The sequence below is a fragment of the Aedes aegypti genome, chromosome 2, assembly GCF_002204515.2.
Source record: "Aedes aegypti strain LVP_AGWG chromosome 2, AaegL5.0 Primary Assembly, whole genome shotgun sequence".
NCBI classification, from domain to species: Eukaryota; Metazoa; Arthropoda; class Insecta; order Diptera; family Culicidae; genus Aedes; species Aedes aegypti.
Window position 1 is genome coordinate 210,528,434 of NC_035108.1, and position 17,935 is coordinate 210,546,368.

General features: G+C 33.3%; 1 protein-coding gene across 3 annotated transcripts in view; it reads left to right on the top strand.

Annotated features, from left to right (window-relative positions):
- Positions 1-17,935, top strand: part of LOC5574455 (TBC1 domain family member 31) — a 77,296-nt gene that overhangs the window by 36,670 nt on the left and 22,691 nt on the right. For 2 of the 3 annotated variants that reach the window (XM_021843869.1, XM_021843870.1), the window contains one exon: positions 8,808-9,010. The exons of the other annotated variant lie outside the window; for it this stretch is intronic. In XM_021843869.1, the coding sequence (XP_021699561.1) occupies positions 8,808-9,010 (203 nt within the window). The remainder of the gene's footprint in view (positions 1-8,807; positions 9,011-17,935) is intronic. 3 annotated transcript variants of the gene reach the window in all.

The following is a 17,935-nucleotide window of genomic DNA, read 5'->3' on the forward strand; positions in this document are numbered from 1 at the left end:
TCTCATGTAAACATCAATTTAACCAGTGTTTTATACAACTTTGATGACCTGTAGCTAAAAATTGTGACGTGCAGGAACATTTCTGAGAACGGCATAAGATTCAGCGGCCCCAAATCTACTAGAGACACATAATATAATCCTTGAGACACGCAAAAATGTAATTTTTGTTACGCTGTGTAATCCAAATAATTCTGTTTCAGTATAAAGCAAGTGAATATGCACTGTTTTTGTTTTTTTTAGGATACCCTGTTCGAGGTGTCCGGTGATTTCTTTTATCCTCATAAATTTCGGCATAGCCAAGTTTTCTTCAGATAAATGAAAGAAATTTAACCTGGTGTGAAATGTAACAAAATCGACCATATTGTTTTATTCCAGCAATAAATTCTCTCTTTGATTTTGATTTATTTTTTTAAGTATTCTCGAATGAATAAATTCATTGCTTAAACAATATTTTTTCAAGAAATCTTATAATTTCTAGCAAATATTTAAAAAAAAACTCTTAGATGTTCTTTATACAATTTTAGTGGCTTCAGAAATTTTGCAAATATCTTGGAAATTAGTCAAATAATATTGTGGGACTTGTTCATCCTTTCAAAACAAGTCTTCCTATTGGACATCCATTCCTGCCCTGTCCATGTCTACTTTTTATTAGCAAATTGATTCCGAAATATGTTCTCAGATTTACCTAAAATATGTTACCCAATCTTTCAAAAGTTCAGTTTTCCCTCACAATTTCTCCAAAAAATAATTGATTCTGTCAAATCTAATACTGAGGTATTTCGCTGAAAATTCTACTAGAAATTCTTCTGCGAATTTTTGTAGTTTTCACAAAATTGTTATTACAATTTTTTTCGCGAAGTTCATCAAAGTCCTTAAGAAATGTTTCCAAAATCTGTCACAAATTACGTCAAAAATTCTTCTATGTTTTTTTTTTCTTGAAATGTTGATTCAAATCCCCAGATTGGAAAAAAAAACATTGATTTTAAAAATGTCTCTTGCCTTCGAATCTTCAGAGGATATTTGTTGAAAAACCCTAGACAAACTTAAGCTTTCGAAACTAGCATAGCGGTAAAAGAATTTGTAGAGAAACATGTAGCAAAATAACTGAGAATGGGGAAAGCATTTTTTAAGATATTCATGAAGAAATTTGTATTGATCTTCCTTAACACACTTCTCTAAAAATAATGTATTTGATAGTGTGTCAGAGTCCATTTTTTGTTCCACCCTCGAACTTCTAGATGTTTTCTGGCAGAATTCTAGAAAATCAGAAGTCAAGAAAGAATAGATTTCAAGGATAATATCTAATGAAGATCCGAAGGAACTTCTTGATAAGTTTTGTGTTTTATTTTTAAATTCATTAGAAAGGTTTAAATTATCATGTAATTGCACCTCTAGAGAAAAGATTATAAATTATCTCTCAATGTATCATTGCCCATCTACTGTTGCACCAGCTTCAATATTTTGTTTTTATCCTTCCTTCACATGATGCTTTGAGAAACTTCGTACAGAAATCTTTCCATACTCCAAAAAACAACATTTTGAAGAATCTTAAAACGGTAAATTGTAAGCGTTTTGAAAAAATACAAAATTCTTATACATATACGTATACGTTCCTGATTTCTGAGAGTCGATCAGGAATTACTCAACAAATTTTCAAAGTAATGTTAAAGTTTCCCCTAAGATTTAAATTCATTAAATTCTTACATTATGAATTTTACCACATTACACCTTTGGTAATGTTTTAAAAATATACGGGCAATATTTCGCGTTAAACTTTTACAGTACTACTTTCAATAAAAAGTCCATCTGTTTCAACAACAATCATTTTCTATTAAAAAAGACTAAGAAAAATTAACAAGATTGTTTGTAGTAAATTCGACAAGGACCACCTAAGCTTTTCTGTGAGGTTACATTGTCAACAAGTTTCAGAATTCTTAAATTCTTGCATTTTACGGCAGGAATAAGGTATTTTTTTCCGAATTATATTTAAGCTACAATTATTAAAAAATACCAACAAAGTTTTTTCAAACCTTTTTTTTGTAAGTGTTTCCTTAGGAATCTAAGGAATTTGTATAGCAATCTCTAAAGATATGGATATATTTTTGGAGTAATTTTTGAACCAAAACATTATTTATAACAGAAGCCTGAGATTACAATTCGGAAAAAATGGTGTTATTTCTAAAACCCAAAAAATAGTTGTTGTAGAAGTTTTTTGTGAAGTTCAAGAAGGAATTGCAAAATCTTAGTAAATCTGATGAAAATTTCTTCAAAAAATTCCCCAAAAAAATCGTTAGTGCAGTTTAACGAAAAAAGTTTTCGGAAAATACTTAGATAAATCTCTGTTATTTTTTTCGGAAGAATCTTACGGAAACAATAATATAATTCTGTAAGAATAAATTACGTGCCTATTCTCTGAGTATTTTCACGGAAGAGTTTTTGAAAGAACAGTTGAACGTATTCCGCTAGGAATTTTATAAATTGTTAGAATAATTCAAACATTTCGTAATTTATGAACAAAAAAAATCGAGACAGTTTTTTACGGAATATTGCTCATTGATTTTAGAGAATTCCAAAAAAATAATTATCTGTGAAAAAATGCAGACAGATCTGCGGAAAACTTCTTTAAGAAATCATGATTAACATTTTTCCAATTGAATTACTTTTAATTGCTAATGGAATTCTTGTGGAATATTACGAGGAATCCTTAGAGTAACACGTGGAAGAATTTATGCAGGAAGTCTGGAAAATTTTTGCTGAGATTTTTTCAAACAATCCTGCAGAGGAGATTTTGGAAGTTTATAAAAGCAAAATTATAAAAACTGTAGGCGAACTCTTTGAAAAATTCGTGGAATGAATCCTTGCTTTGTACTATTTTCTGGGAGAAATCTTCAGTAATTCCTGAAAATCCTTAACAAGTTGCTAATGAACAACTGCAGGATATTTTAAACTAACAATTGGTATTTATACGTAATAAGTGCGTAGAGAACCTTACAGGAGAAATTATTAACATAATTTCTAAAACATACTCTGGCGGAATTCCCAATGAGTTTTTTAAACAATTCGAAAGAGTTTCTTCGTGAAATATTTTAGTGAGATTAGAAAGTCTCAGAACGCTTTTCCGTGGGAATCCCAGGACAAACTCAATGAAAACTGGTTAAGGAGTTCTTGAAGAAAGCGCTGAAGAGTACGAAAATAATTCATGAAGAAATTTCCGTAGGGATTCTCTGAGGAATCTCTTCAAAGGACATGGTTAAACACCTGAAAAACGTGGAAGAATCACAAAGGACATTCCTTGTGATATTTTTTTTTGCTAGAATTAAAGGAATTTTGACCGGATTGTAAAAAAAAATGTTTTCCGTAGCGAAAATTGAAATTTACAAACATCACCCATGTGCCACGAAATGAGACAAAATAACAAATAAATAAAATCAATACAAATCTGTTAAAACTAAGAAATTTGTGGGAACCATAATTATTGGGACCGGCATTACTTCTGTAAAAGAAGTATTTGCTAGGCCCCCCCTAGGCCCCCTCCAGAAAAAAATTCTAGCTACGCCAATGCAGTGATACCCTCATGTGGTCTTCTTTTAAATTGCAAAAAATGTTGTACGTAACTCTTTGCAGAACTCGATTTTTACAGTACCGTAATCCGGGGTAACATTGATCAGCTTTTAGGATATTTCTTAAATATTTAATTCAAAAAATGCAAATGTTCTGAGTTTTATATTTTTAAAACAAGTACTGCCACCCATAGTTCGTGGCTGTATACGGTATTTTGTTTTTTTGAAAGATTCAAGCATGTTTAAAAAAATGTTTTAAGTGATGTTTTGATTTAGCTGATATGGGGTAACATTGATCACCTATGTAAACAACATTGGTTAATATTGAAAATGTCGTTATTTACTCAAATCATGGCCCCCGAAGCCGAATATGAAGGCCAAACGCTTACAAGTCATTTACTTTTCGAGTTATTTTAAAATTAAAAACACCCCAAACCAAGGAAAACGCCTAAAAGTAGGCAATTTCCTAAATGAATTCAATATTCTTTACAGTAATTCGTTAATGTTGCCTAATTGGGCATACCTCTGAAAGTTTTAACAACGGAATCTTTTTCGGCAATGCCATTTTTAGTAAGAACCACATTTTGCTTGCTCATATCGTTTGCAGAACTTATGTGAGACATGATCCTTCGGTAGTGTCATCATTACCCATTAAAATCATTGTTTCAAAAATTTAACAAATTTACGCATAAGGTAAACACATATTTTTTTGCAAAAATCTTCTCTTTCATTAGCTCATGAATATAAGAAAGAGAAGTACCATTCATGATTTGGAAATGTTTCATCAATAAAAGATGATACGAACTTTTTACGAGATGAGTCATTCCGATCTATGTTACCTCGCTGATCAATGATACCCCGGATTACGGTATTTTAAAAATAAAAACACCTCGAATAGCGGAATACGCCTAAAGATAGGCAATTTCCTAAGGAGATTCTACATTCTTGACAGTAATTTGTTAATGTTGCCTAATTGAACATACTTATAAAAGTTTTGACAGCGGAATCGTTTTTGGCGATGCCATTTTTAGTAAGAACCGCATTTTCCTTGCTCATATCGCTTGCAGAACTTATGTGAGTCATGAATCTTCGGTAGTGTCATCCTTAACCATTGAAATCGTTGTTTTGCAAACTTGACAAATTTACGCATAAAAATAACGCAATTTTTGCAAAAATCTTAATTTTCAATAGCTCATAAATATAAGAAAGAGAAGCAACATTCATGCTTTGGAAATGTTTCATCAATATATGATGATACCAACTTATTACGAGATGAGTCATTCCGATCAATGTTACCCCGCTGATCAATGATACCCCGGATTACGGTATTCGTCGTAATTATCCTACTCGGCAAGCCTCGTAGGATAAACCCGCATAATTCTGAACCGTACGCTTACTGTTTGCAAAACTGTTTACAACCATTTGCGACAATATTTGGATGTTTTCGTATAACAGAAAAATAACAATAAACTCACCCTTTCACGAACGGTTTTAACAGTTTGGTGAATTGTGATTGGGCAAACTACAATATGGAAAATAGGCGGTTAAGTTATGTAACCAAAAACTCCGATTTTCCCGAACAAAATTTTACGTTCACAGTTTGTGTAATTGTCGATTTACTGTCCATTTTTGGTCCAATCCACTGTGAAGCAAACAGTTTTAATACAGGTTAACTATAAATTTGAAAGAAAGCGAAGAACGTATGTGTAATTGTTGATTTACGGTAATTTGAAGTATTTAAACCCTTTATTTCACTGTTCTGTTATAATTATACCATTATGGAAGCATTCATAAATTATCTAAATAAGAAATAATGAAACAAATAAAGACGCGTGGAAGAAACTTACTTCAATTAGATCGACTACAGATCCAATTTCAATTAAATTTACATAACATACACTTGTTTCATTTGTTCTTGTTTAAATAAAAAGGGGTTTTTTCAATCCTTTCTTGACCCATAACGTAGTTGGAAGAAAACAATTAACTTTCAAAATTATGTTACTATTTTTATTTAGCAATTATTCAAACCAATATTTGATGATTTTTCACAGCATTCTATAAAATCCACAAGACTTGTTCATATTACCACCTCTTCCCCTAATGGAACTTAGTAAAATTGAGACAAATTTATTAAAAAGTATTTTAAAATCATACACATCGTCTGGGGAACCACATTATTTCCTTTATCTGATTTTTTTAGATATGCTTCTTATGAACGTGTAATTCGTACCGAACACTTTTTATTTTCTTCCGGCGGCATGATTCCAGTTCCAAATACTCGATTCTTCAGTTCACTTCTCGTTTCAGGTAGCATAACCCGTTTCATCATCTTGCGGGGATGTCACAATGCGGAACGGATCTTAACGGAAGCAACGAGAGTTTTCTTCGCTAGTTTCAAAACCAAATTTAATTTTCACTCACTCTGAATTGTTGAAATCTGGATTAGAAAAAAAAACAAACAAAAAAGCAAGACGGTTTGCAGCAATACGATGAAAATTTGCATGTACGGATCGGTTACAAATACCAACATGCAAAATAATTTGCCAAACTGTTGAATTTAGGTATCATATGGTTTAATCGGAATCGGCACAGTGCATCTGTATACTGATACGCGCTCACAAATACATTGGACACAATTATGCGTGTAACTGTTTGCCAAACAGTTGAAAAAAGGTAAAATATAGTGAAATATCCCTGTGTTAGTTTGAAGCGGAAAAATAATCACACACAATTTGGCAAAATGTGATGATACAATTTAACTGTATTTCATGAGTATTCATCCCCAAATTGTTCAACATTATTTGGACACTGAAACAAATTGTTACTGTTCGGTATGAAGTACGAAAATCATTTCATACAGTAATAAGCTTTTAGTTCCATATTGTTCAACATAAAAGTAATTATTTGTGGTACACTAACCTTTACCGATAAATTAAACATTCTGTTTGGAATGTTAAGCAATCTTTATTTTTCTATGCGGGAAGTGCAATATACGGTACGGTATGTTTACTATCAAACCATTAGACTTCAATGTATGTGTGACAACTTTTCATGATACTAAAAAATATGCAATCATATTTGAATGTTTTGCTAAATTTTAACCATTTGCGATATAACCCTCGTAAGTTTAGAAATAGTTGATTTATTCATAGTTTCCAAATATGGACTATATGGAACTGATTGATAGCAATTAGCTATACGGTTACCGTTAGCGATACAGTAGATGTAGTGTGAGATACAGTACAAAACCAAAATATATTTATAGTAATACAATTAAGCCACAATATTGGAAGCAGTTAACGTATGATTTATGATTTAAATGTTGTTTGGAAAATTTCCCAAAGCGTTTTTTTGCTATGTGGGAATTTACGACTCGTGCTGTAAAAATCATCATTCTGCAACTTGTTCCGTATACTACTATTACGATTTTTACGATTTTTACAGCACGAGTAGTAAGTCGTACTCGGCAAGCCTCGTTGGATAATGACGACGAGTGCTGTAAAACTCGAGGGAATAATTTTAATTTTAAAACTATTTCTCATCAATCTGCACATGGTCGTCCGTAGCCATGTTTGAGAAATTCTGATCATAGAAGGTTGTACTGAGCAAATGTCACAATTTTTCAAACCACCGTCCGGATAGCATCATTATTCGAAACAATGAGCTATTCCGATTCTGATTTTCCGTTTGATATTGAGTCGGCAAAAAAAATCGCTTTACATTTATTGACATCATATTCAAAACTTTGCATTTCAACTGGACCGCGTGTACCTCAACGGCTTACACGAAAAAGTAAAACCATAGTTCGAAAAACATCAGTGAATCAAAATCCGGACGGTACCAATATCCGGACACTCTGAGAGAAAATATGATTAAACTATTGAATTAAATACATATGGGGTAAATTTCATACATAATATTCACTTTTAATTTTGCTGATCATTTTACCATCAGTCGTAATCTAGTTACCATTGCCTAAACATCAATAATAACCAAAACAAAAAAATCGCTCCTGTTGCAAGGGGATTTTCTGCAGTTTGAATCATTTTCGGTAGGAGTTGCGACGAACGTGCCTTAGCATTCAGTTGTGTTTTTGTGTTAAGTTTATGTGTTTAAATTACATTACTCTTAAAGTATTTTGAGATTTAAACGTTCGTATGTGTATTCGGAAGCACTACAGTCGTGAAATTCGTATAAATATGCATAAGGCGGTGTAAAAGAGACTGTCCGGAATCGTCGACAAGTGGTTTGAAATCCGGACATAATTCTAGAGCACGGCGTTTTACTTCTAAGAGTGGATATTTGGAGGGTAAATCTAAAAGAAAACTCGCAAACATTATCATTGAATGCTACCAGTGATTAAAATGCCGTTTAATAAACAAAAAAAAAAAAACAGTCCGATTCAAATAATTCTACGGTTCTAGCAACAAGCGTCTAGGCGCATATGCTTGTATACAGTTGGGGTGTTTGTACCACACATTTACAATAATTTCGTTATCATAAACATCATTGATCAAAGGCATGCATGTAGTGTTTATAAATGTGACATACGAATAAATGCAAATAAATTTTTCATGAATTTTGTTGCAATATTCCATACTGCAAAAGCGGTGTCCGGATTTTGATTCACAAGTGTCCGGCTTTACAGACAGGTAATGCTTCTGGTGTCCGGATTTAAGGACAAGACAAGTCTAATTGTTTCGATGATTTTCATGTTATTATCATAACTTTCAACATAAAATTTACTTTTCTTGCCGAGTTCTAGTATAAAACTATATGTAGCGAAAATGAACTCACATATTTTTCGATGGAAAATGGTTTAAAACTGAGTTTGAATATGTGTCCCAGCTCAAGCGTCCGGGTATTGATGCACCACGGTAGAGCAAATCGGCAGATTCCTTTCAAGATGTGAATGCGGACTTTTACGGAATTTCAGAATGACTATCGAGAAGATCTTTGCCAGATGTCTGATTGTTAGTTGAACTCCAAGAATTGAAGAATACATTTTCATTCAAAACAAAATTATTTGTTTTTAGTTCAATAATAAATATATTATATAACTATAATACCAACTATATTCAATTTAAAACATTAAAACATTTTTTAGTTTTTTCAATTTGATTATAAGAAAAGTGGTTCTTCAACTTTCTGGTAGCATTTTAGATTTCGTACATCCTTTTCCGGTTTATAGGACGGACGGACTGTAGCGTTTAGCTAATGATGAAGGTAATTCAATTCCCGTTACAGAGGTTGAAAGGAAATATGAGGAAGCCCTAACGAGCGAGGAGCAACGCATCGAAATGCAACGAAAACTGCTGCTGCTGCACAAGAGACAGCTGCGAGAACGGGAAAATGAAGTTTTGACCGAGTCTCGGAATATGCTACTGCGGAAAAGTGCTGCTGCAAGAGAATCCGAGCTCGAAACATTGCTGAAAACGCTGCAGCAAGAGGTAAGCTAATCGTTTGATGAGGAGAGGCAAATTGGTTAAGAAGGTATTCTTTTTTCGAACATTCTACAAAGTTGCGACTCAATGTCTAGGTCTAGAGCGTGATGATGCCGTTAGGAGCAATATGTTGAACATTCACAAATTCGAGGTTGAAAAACTTGGATTAGTTTTTAGAATATATATGTTGGTGTTTGATTCACATTTATACCACGCTTTTCTGATTTCAAGCTTCATTTATTTCATTTTATATATATTAAAGTTCACACTAAACATTATTGACTAACGCGAAATTTTGCGGCAGAAATAACCCATAGGCTACGGGGCATACAATAGCTTGCATTTGAGGATGAGTAAAGTAATTTGTTCATTAAACTTTGATTGTATGGGAAATCCTACGAGCATTGTGGATAAAATTATTTCAGAACATCTCTGGAAGAGTAAAAAGCACAACCATCTTTCAGTACTGTTTTATTATCTGCAAACAAAATGTTTTCTTATAAAAAGTGAACAGATCCGTGATTCATGTAAGTTGTTATGAACCAGGGGATTAAGAAATGTGCGATTTCCAGAAATCACTAAGAAACACTTAATCCGCACTCTTAACAATAATGGAAATTACTGTGGACGTAATTCATAGTATGACTGAATGGCATATGATGTAAATGATAAAACGACACAAAAATGTGTCCTTGACAGGGCCGGATTTACAAATGTTGGGGCCCGGGGGCCATTGTCTGGTGGGGGCCCTTTTCCCAAAAAGTCGTGTTGATACCTAAGAATAGACTAGATATTTTTTAATGTTCTTTGTGAGGTTTACATTATTTGAAGTCGAACTATTTTATAACGTTCAAAAAATGCTTTAGATCTCTTATGAACGTATACCAATTTTTAATTTGAAATAATGTTACTAATGTTTTCTTCAAAATTTTATGTAGATTTCATATGTTTAGGTCAAAATCATTTTTTTTTTCTGAGTTTATTCGTGAACACCAAAATCCATTTGGCTATTACCTTCTTGTAGGTACCTTTATTCGAATTTAGCTTATTCTATTCATGTTTTATTATTCAAGTTGTTTAAAATACAGATTTACTTATCAGTTTTGAGTAGAAGAAATTGGTGTTGGGCTGAAGCAGGTATTTTTCTAGAGACTTGGTCTCTGTTTGATTTTTTAATTTTTTAGTTCAATTTTTAAGTTTCTATATATAATGGGAGGTCTCTAAAGTCTCCATTTAACCAAAATGGTTTCTAAAGTCTTGATTGTTCTAATTGCAATAAATCATGATGAAAAATTCTACAGGATTCAGAGAAAATTTCAAAGCGTATAATGCGGCTATTCAGCAAGTTCTTCAAGAATTTTGTCTCATATTCGCCGAGGAAAAACATCAAGAAATCTTGTCCAGGAACTCCTACATGGATCTCTCTAGTATTGTTTGTAGAGGTTCCACTACCAATTCTCCCAGATTACATCGTTTTATTTTTTCAAATACTATACTAGGGATTCCTTCAGATATCTTTTCACTAATCCTTCAACCGAATTCAATAGTTGTTAAACTTAGAAAATCGATGGATGAATCATCGGATAAAATCTTGGAGAATAAGATTTGGAAAATAAATAAACGAATATTTGAAGAAATTCCTAATGGAATCTTTTTGATTACCCTTGGAAAAATGCAGGTTAATTTTTTGAAATATCTTAAAAAAAAAAATGAGGGATTCTACATGCAATAATAACTTAACGAACTCCTGGTGAAGTCTTCGGAATTATCTCTGAATTTTTGAAAAAAAAAATACTTGAATTTTCATGAAACCCCTTGAGAAAATCATGAAAGAAATACATACAATATTACGAGCAGCAATACTGTCGTATAAATATAATATATAATGAATAAATTGCATTCAAACCTAGTCCTTAACTTCTTTGAGAGAGCATTCATTATAGTAGGAGAATTCAATGTCGCTCTACGTGTTTATCAAAATCATTTTTGAATCTTTCTTAATCATCTTTTTTTTTTCTCGTAAAGTCAACAGAATCCCATTCTTGATGTTCTAATATGTTGTTTTAGTAATTGTGTAATTCCAAATATTCTTGATTGCTTGCATTGATTCTAATTATTCGTAAAAGTTCACCCACATATATGTTTGTCGAGTTTTGTGGGGGCCCCTGAAATGTGGGGGCCCGGGGGCCATGGCCCCCTCGGCCCCCCCATAAATGCGGCCCTGGTCCTTGAAGATGTCTTTTGAAATTACGATTATGGATAGTTATTAGAATTGTTAACTGGTCAACCAATTCTCGCTGAAACCAGGCCGCCATCGGCACCCATCGTTAGAATTTCAATTTTATGTCACTGATCGCTAGTTTTCGATAAAACTTAAGGGTGGTACTTTCGGTTTTCTCAAATTGGTGGACCCTTCGTACGCCAGCTAGCTGAACAGTTTGCGAAAAAGCCCGTTTTTTGATAAATCTAGGGTATTTCTTCATATTTCGCCTGGACATAGCAAACTTAGTGGCATCGTATAGAGAAAGGATATAGCTTTCATCTGAAGTTAAACAAATTAAGTTCTATCGATAGAACCGTTCGGTTGATTGCCGTCAGTATAAGAGCACATTGAAGCCTCCTGTATTTTGCCTGTGTTGGTAGCAAAGCTCAAAGCTTTGAGCCAACCCTTTTCCAGTAAAGAAGCTAGGCAAAATACAGGACGCTTCGATGCTTACTGACTTTAAAATGGCTTGCTCAATTTTCACCACCTAATTAAATTTCAATCTTATCGCTCCCTTGCGACGCCTATGCACCTATTCGTTTCCATCATTTGCTTCTATAGACTCCCTTTACCTTTGAGTCGCATGTCCGATATAGCCATAAAACAATAATAATTTAAAATCAATCACGGTCGAAACCTTCTCCTATATATTTTGTTTTTGACAATGGCCAACTTTTACCCAATATGGATTTTGAAACAGCGTGCTTGGAGGTATGTACAAAAAGTGATGTGGAATTGATATTACTTCAAGCGCATAAGAGTTCAATCATCCATTAAAATGAGTGTCTTCTACAAATATTATGAGTCGTTATTTTCAATTACTCACATACTAGCATTTCGCCCCCTTTCTGGCTTTTTCGCCCCCCAAATAGGGTCCTAAAGCCCTGTCCCATTTTAGTACCAAAAGCTTAAGTTTAGGCCAGAAACACATGTTTATTGAATTTTTAAATGATTTTCGTTGGTTTCAGTCCAAAAAACATTTCTTTAAATGTTTTTTGAGATTTTGTCACATCCCTTGGTTTAAACTCAAATTTTGGGTATATTTTGTTTTCCGTGTCCCCAGAACCGTAGCGTTGCCTCATGGCGCCTTTGGCGAAGCTCTGTTTGCGCGCCCCTAGTCAAAGATAAATTTAACATTTTTTCTCATGAAACACGTTAAACTTACCATAAAAATTCCAAAAGGTTTATTTTCATTTTTTTTTCTGCGGCTTCTATATGACCTCATTTTTAAAAACACAGAAGAAGTGTCATGCTAAAACTTAAGTGTTCACTTACATTTAAAATACATGAACTGTTAATTGATTTTAAGAGAAACTCTAAAATTTGTTTTTAGATGAACTGTCTGAGAATTGTGTTTTTAATACATTTGTTGATGAAATTCCATGATATTAGCATGAAAGAAATCGGCGGAAAAATAATAAGCTTTTAACAATTTTAGCATATATTAATAACAAATTTCAATACTATGGAGTTCAATTTTTTGAATTGTGTGTGATAAGTTCGTCTGAATAAGTCACTCTTATTCCATATTTTTTTAAGTCAAAATTGGTGTAAATATTCTGTTTAGGATTCTGAAGATTAATTTATCAGCTCCCTGTAGAGGTTTTATCTACGATTCTTTCAGGGAATTCTTTGAAAATTGTATCCAAGACGATATGATCATTGCAGTGATGAATTTTGTAAAATTATACTCAAAATGCAATCAAAAGTATTCTGACCAGTATTCAATCAAAATGACACCAACTACATACTTAAATTATTTTACGGATTCCTGTGAAATCTCAACAGCTGAACGGTTCGGTAAAATATATTAACGGAGTACGATAAATTTTCACAGTATTCGGTAAAAATTCACCGGAATCCGTAAAATTCCGACGAAATTACGGTATTTTATTTCACCGAACTGTTCAGCTGTTGAGATTACGGTGAAATTCACCATAGGAGCTTAGTATGTACTCTGTTAAAATCCAGATATATGTCCACGATTTCCTGTGATAAGATATGTTGTTTTCAACAGCGTTATTATTGTTGTAATGAACGGTGTTTAAAACAGTCTTAGTTCTAAATTCGTATGAAATTTTTTCTCACAAAAATATATCATTCAGCTAAATGTCAGAATGTTTAACTTCCAAAAACATTTCATTGCAAATAGTAAAAACTGCAGTAAATACTCATGTTCTCCTAAGATCCCAATTATGTGTGAATCCTGTCTATAAATTCTGTGGAATCCGCTACTTAAGATTGTATAACAACGGTATCCTATTCACATAGAAGTATTTTCTCAGGGTGTTCTTCCTGGATTTTATTAGTTGTGTTTGGCGCACTTCACTGAAGAGCAATAGTTTTTCTCCAGGTTTATTAGAAATACAGTTTAGCTTTCAAACAGCTTAAAAGGCATGGGAGAGGAAGCGTATCTTGTGATGCTTATATTTTTCCTAATTCACAAAAAAATGTTTATTCTCGTTTTGAATCCTTAAACAATTTAAACAGTTAAGCTAAGTATGCTGTTTCGCTCAAGAAAAGTAAAGAAATTCCTTGACTGAAAGGGTCAAGAAATTTCCTACAGAGAGCCCCCTTTGAAGTGACATTTCTTCTCAACTGCGTACTGCGATCAGAAAAAAGTGATTTTCTTGACCATTTCTTGAGAGAAATTTTCCACACATCGAGATAGGCGATTCCTTTTCTTCTCAGTAGCAAACCGGCCTTTATGAAGGATTTTATAACAGAAAAAAAAAGAAAAGTGCTTAGAACCTGGCTGCCAGACATACTTGTGCACTAGTTTCAAAAAATAAAAATAAATTTCAAAAAATAACTAGCAAATTTTAAAGTAAATTTAAAGAATTTATAATTTTAAGAACTCTTGTCAGGAATCTTCAAGTTCTGAGTACTGAAATCTTCTGAGATGCTTTCAACACAAAAAAAATATGACAAATGTGTTAATTTTTCCACTTTGAATTTGACACTTATTGGCTATGACTCTTCCAAAACTTTGCCAAGTGAGTCACGCATTTTGGCGCCCCCTGAGAGCTGGCGCCCTTGGCGGGTGCCAACCTGGCCAACCGCACGCTACGGCACTGCGTGTCCCTTCCGAAATGTCAGATAGGAACAACCCCAGTGTAAAAACTAAAACCCCTGTATTTTTGTCGACAAAGTGAATGTCAATCATGATCAAAAGTGTCAAGGTTCATACTTGGAATCATTTTTTAAATCAAAGTTTAAATATGTTATAGCCGTTTTTTGAGTTCGAAAAATTGCTAAAGTGGTTGCAAGAACATGCTCTTTCGTATTATCAAATAAAAACAAGAATTCCTTAAAAATTTTAGGACCTAATTTAGTATAACAAATTTTCGCCCTTTAAGACTGAAAATCGTTCCCAGGAGGGCGAATTCACCCACTTTGAGAATCACTATTCTATATCTTATCGCTAAAATATTGTAGTACGACCAATAAGTACGGAAACAAAAAACAGCAGTAAATAATAACAAAATGATAAGAAATTTTGTTACCTGGATTTCATAATTTGATAACTAATTTTATTATCATGAATGACCTCAAACCTGTCTGTCACGGATACAATGATACTAAATTTTGTCATCATTCGATTATTTTTGATAACAGAATATCAAAACGACACCAGCGATAATAAAAGTTGTTATCAATTTGTTGTCATTCAGTTATCCGACTTTACTCGAGAAGGGTGTCCAAAACGAAGTATCATGGGCAATTATAAATATATTCAATATTCAAAACATTTTGTTTGAATAACAAGACACATTAGGGCAATTCAAAATTAAAAAATGTTTGAAAATCCAATCTCCCATATCTTCCTTACCATCTTCACCATAAAAACAGAGTTCTGTGATATCTTCTTCTTCTTCTTTATGGCGTTACGTCCCAACTGGGACAAAGCCTGTTTCTCAGATTAGTGTTCTTATGAGCAACTGAGAGCTTTCTTTGCCGATTGACCATTTTTGCATGTGTATATCGTGTGGCAGGTACGAAGATACTCTATGCCCTGGGAATCGAGAAAATTTCCTTTACGAAAAGATCCTCGACCAGCGGGATTCGAACCCACGACCCTCATCATGGTCATGCTGAATAGCTGCGCGTTTACCACTACTGCTATCTGGGCCCGTAGCTCTGTGATATATAGATGGTGATTTAAAGGTGGCCCAAAGACGATGTAGGTTTATATGGAAATTACTATGGAGAAATTTTGAAAAATTATCTAAACACCTAGAGTAGAGTAAAGTGGGGCAAAAGTTCGAGTGGGGAAAGAGTTTCTTTTTAAGATTTCTAGCTCAAATCAAATCAAAACTTAGAAATGTCATGGTGGTTCGAATGCTATTCAAGTAAGAAACTTTCACTCCAAATATCATAAAAATCGATTGAGATTTGGAAAAGTTATGGCTATTTGTTGTTTTTCGACGTAAATATTGTAATATTTAGTCAAATTTTCGATGCATGGAATCAAATGAAGATAAAATATTTTTCAATATTTTATGTATGGGCGTTTCTAGGCCTATCATAAGGATGCTTTGACGTGTATTAGTTTTTTCATAAATAGTAGGAATCAATTTTTTTTTGGCCCATAGCGGTTCAAAAGTTCAAATCTGCGGGACAAAAGTTTGACCCATGTATAAACCCACGGAATTTTTTTCAAATTTGCTGAAATTTACATTTTATCTTCAAATTTAGCGAAATTTGCCTTTTCGTGCGAAAAATGTCACAAAAATTTTACATTTTCACTTAGTTTTGCGAGAAACTGCTATTTTTTGGGTGTATTACAATTAGCCCTGTTTTGGGCATTTTTTAGATGAAAATTTAGTGTGTATTTTTCGGCAAACATAAGTTTACGGCCGGTATAAAGTATGCCTGGCATAAAAGTATTGATATTTTGTGTTTTAGCCAACGAACTTTTGCCCCACTAGATTCGAACTTTTGCCCCACCGGTGGCCAATATGTTGAAGGTTCGCTGTATGGTACTTGTTGTTTCATCTGCCATTATTTTCCTGGAAACTTTGATTATACCACTAAGGTCGAACTTTTGCTCCACCTTACTCTACTATAATGTAAGTACAAACTTATCATGCCATAGTGACTCACGCTGATTTTGATTCTGATCATGTCCCAATTTCAAATATCAAATGAAGCGATTCATAATCCTATAAGCAGTACTTCCAATTATTTACGAGCCGACTGGAATATATATGTTACTTATCGTTACTACATCGATAGTAATCATGATGTTAGCATTCGTTTTCAAACAAAACTTGATATTGACAATGCTCTCTAAACTTTAACTAATCCCATCGTTGAAGCAATACCAAAATGTGAAGTAAAATTTAAATCCGTGATAATAGCGATGATCTTATACTCTTGATCCGTATTAAAAACGTGAGGAGAGGGCAATTTCATCGCCCTCGCTATCCCGCTATGAAAATGATATGTCAGAATCTGCAAAAAGAAATTCAAAAACGTTTTTCTCAATTAGGAAACAAAAATTTTAAAAGTAAAATTTCTCAATTGGACCCTAGCTCTAAATTGGAAATTATCAACAATTTTAAAAAAACTTCAGAAGCCACGGCTTTAAAAAAAAAACAAATTATTACTAACTGTTTGCGAAAAAACTCAACAACTTGCTATGTCATGCGAAAATTGCGAGCAGACTGATTTGGAAGAAGTGAGAACTATTATTAAAAAGTAAAAAATATAAAGCTTCTGGCGATGATGAAATTGTTTACATCCTCATCAAGAAACTTCTAGAAAGTAGCTTATCATTTTTGGTTGATATATAACAAATGTTTTCAATTGACATATTTTCCTGACAAATGGAAAAATGCCAAGGTTGTACCAATTTTAAAACCGGACAAAAATCCTGCAGAAGCTTCCAGCTATCGTCCGATCAGATTGCTTTTCTCCATCGGTAAACTTTTTGAAAAGGTTATTTTAAACCATCATTGACCATCATTCTGTCAACGAAAATTAAAATTTAGCCAATTAACAGTTCGGGTTCCGACATGGACATTCGACCACTCAGCAACTTGTACGTGTAACAAATTTAATTCGTTCCAATCTGAAGGCTATTCTACTGGTCTTGCTCTTCTAGACATAGAAAAAGCATTCGACAGTGTTTGGCACGAAGGCTTGATTGTAAAATAAAAAAAACAACTTTAATTTTCTAATATACAGTGGGGGGCTGAAATCCGTACAGGCTCGAAATCCGTACACTTCATACAAATAGTAGGCGTTTTGTAAGAAGTGAACACATCTGACTTTCCTGAGTTACCACAACGATGATTTTTTTTTTTGTTCGCGGAGGACACTGGCCTGCGTGTCATCTGCAGTAGATTGCAAAAATGGATCTTGGACTCATGCTAGATAAAAATTACCCTTTAATAAAAAACATTGAGGGCATTCAAGTTAAATGTAACAAATACTTATGTAAAATGTCATCATCCATATTGTATGCTGTACCAATATGGACTAGATGTTGTAATACCAGGAAGAAAGCTCTGTAGAGAATTTAAAATAAAATTTTGAAAATTATTCTAAAGCTTTCTTTCTGGTAGAGCACTAATGAGTTACATAGAATGTCCAATGTTGAAACATAGGAGCAAATGTCGAATAATATTATTAATAATTTTAGACAAAAATCGTTGCAATCT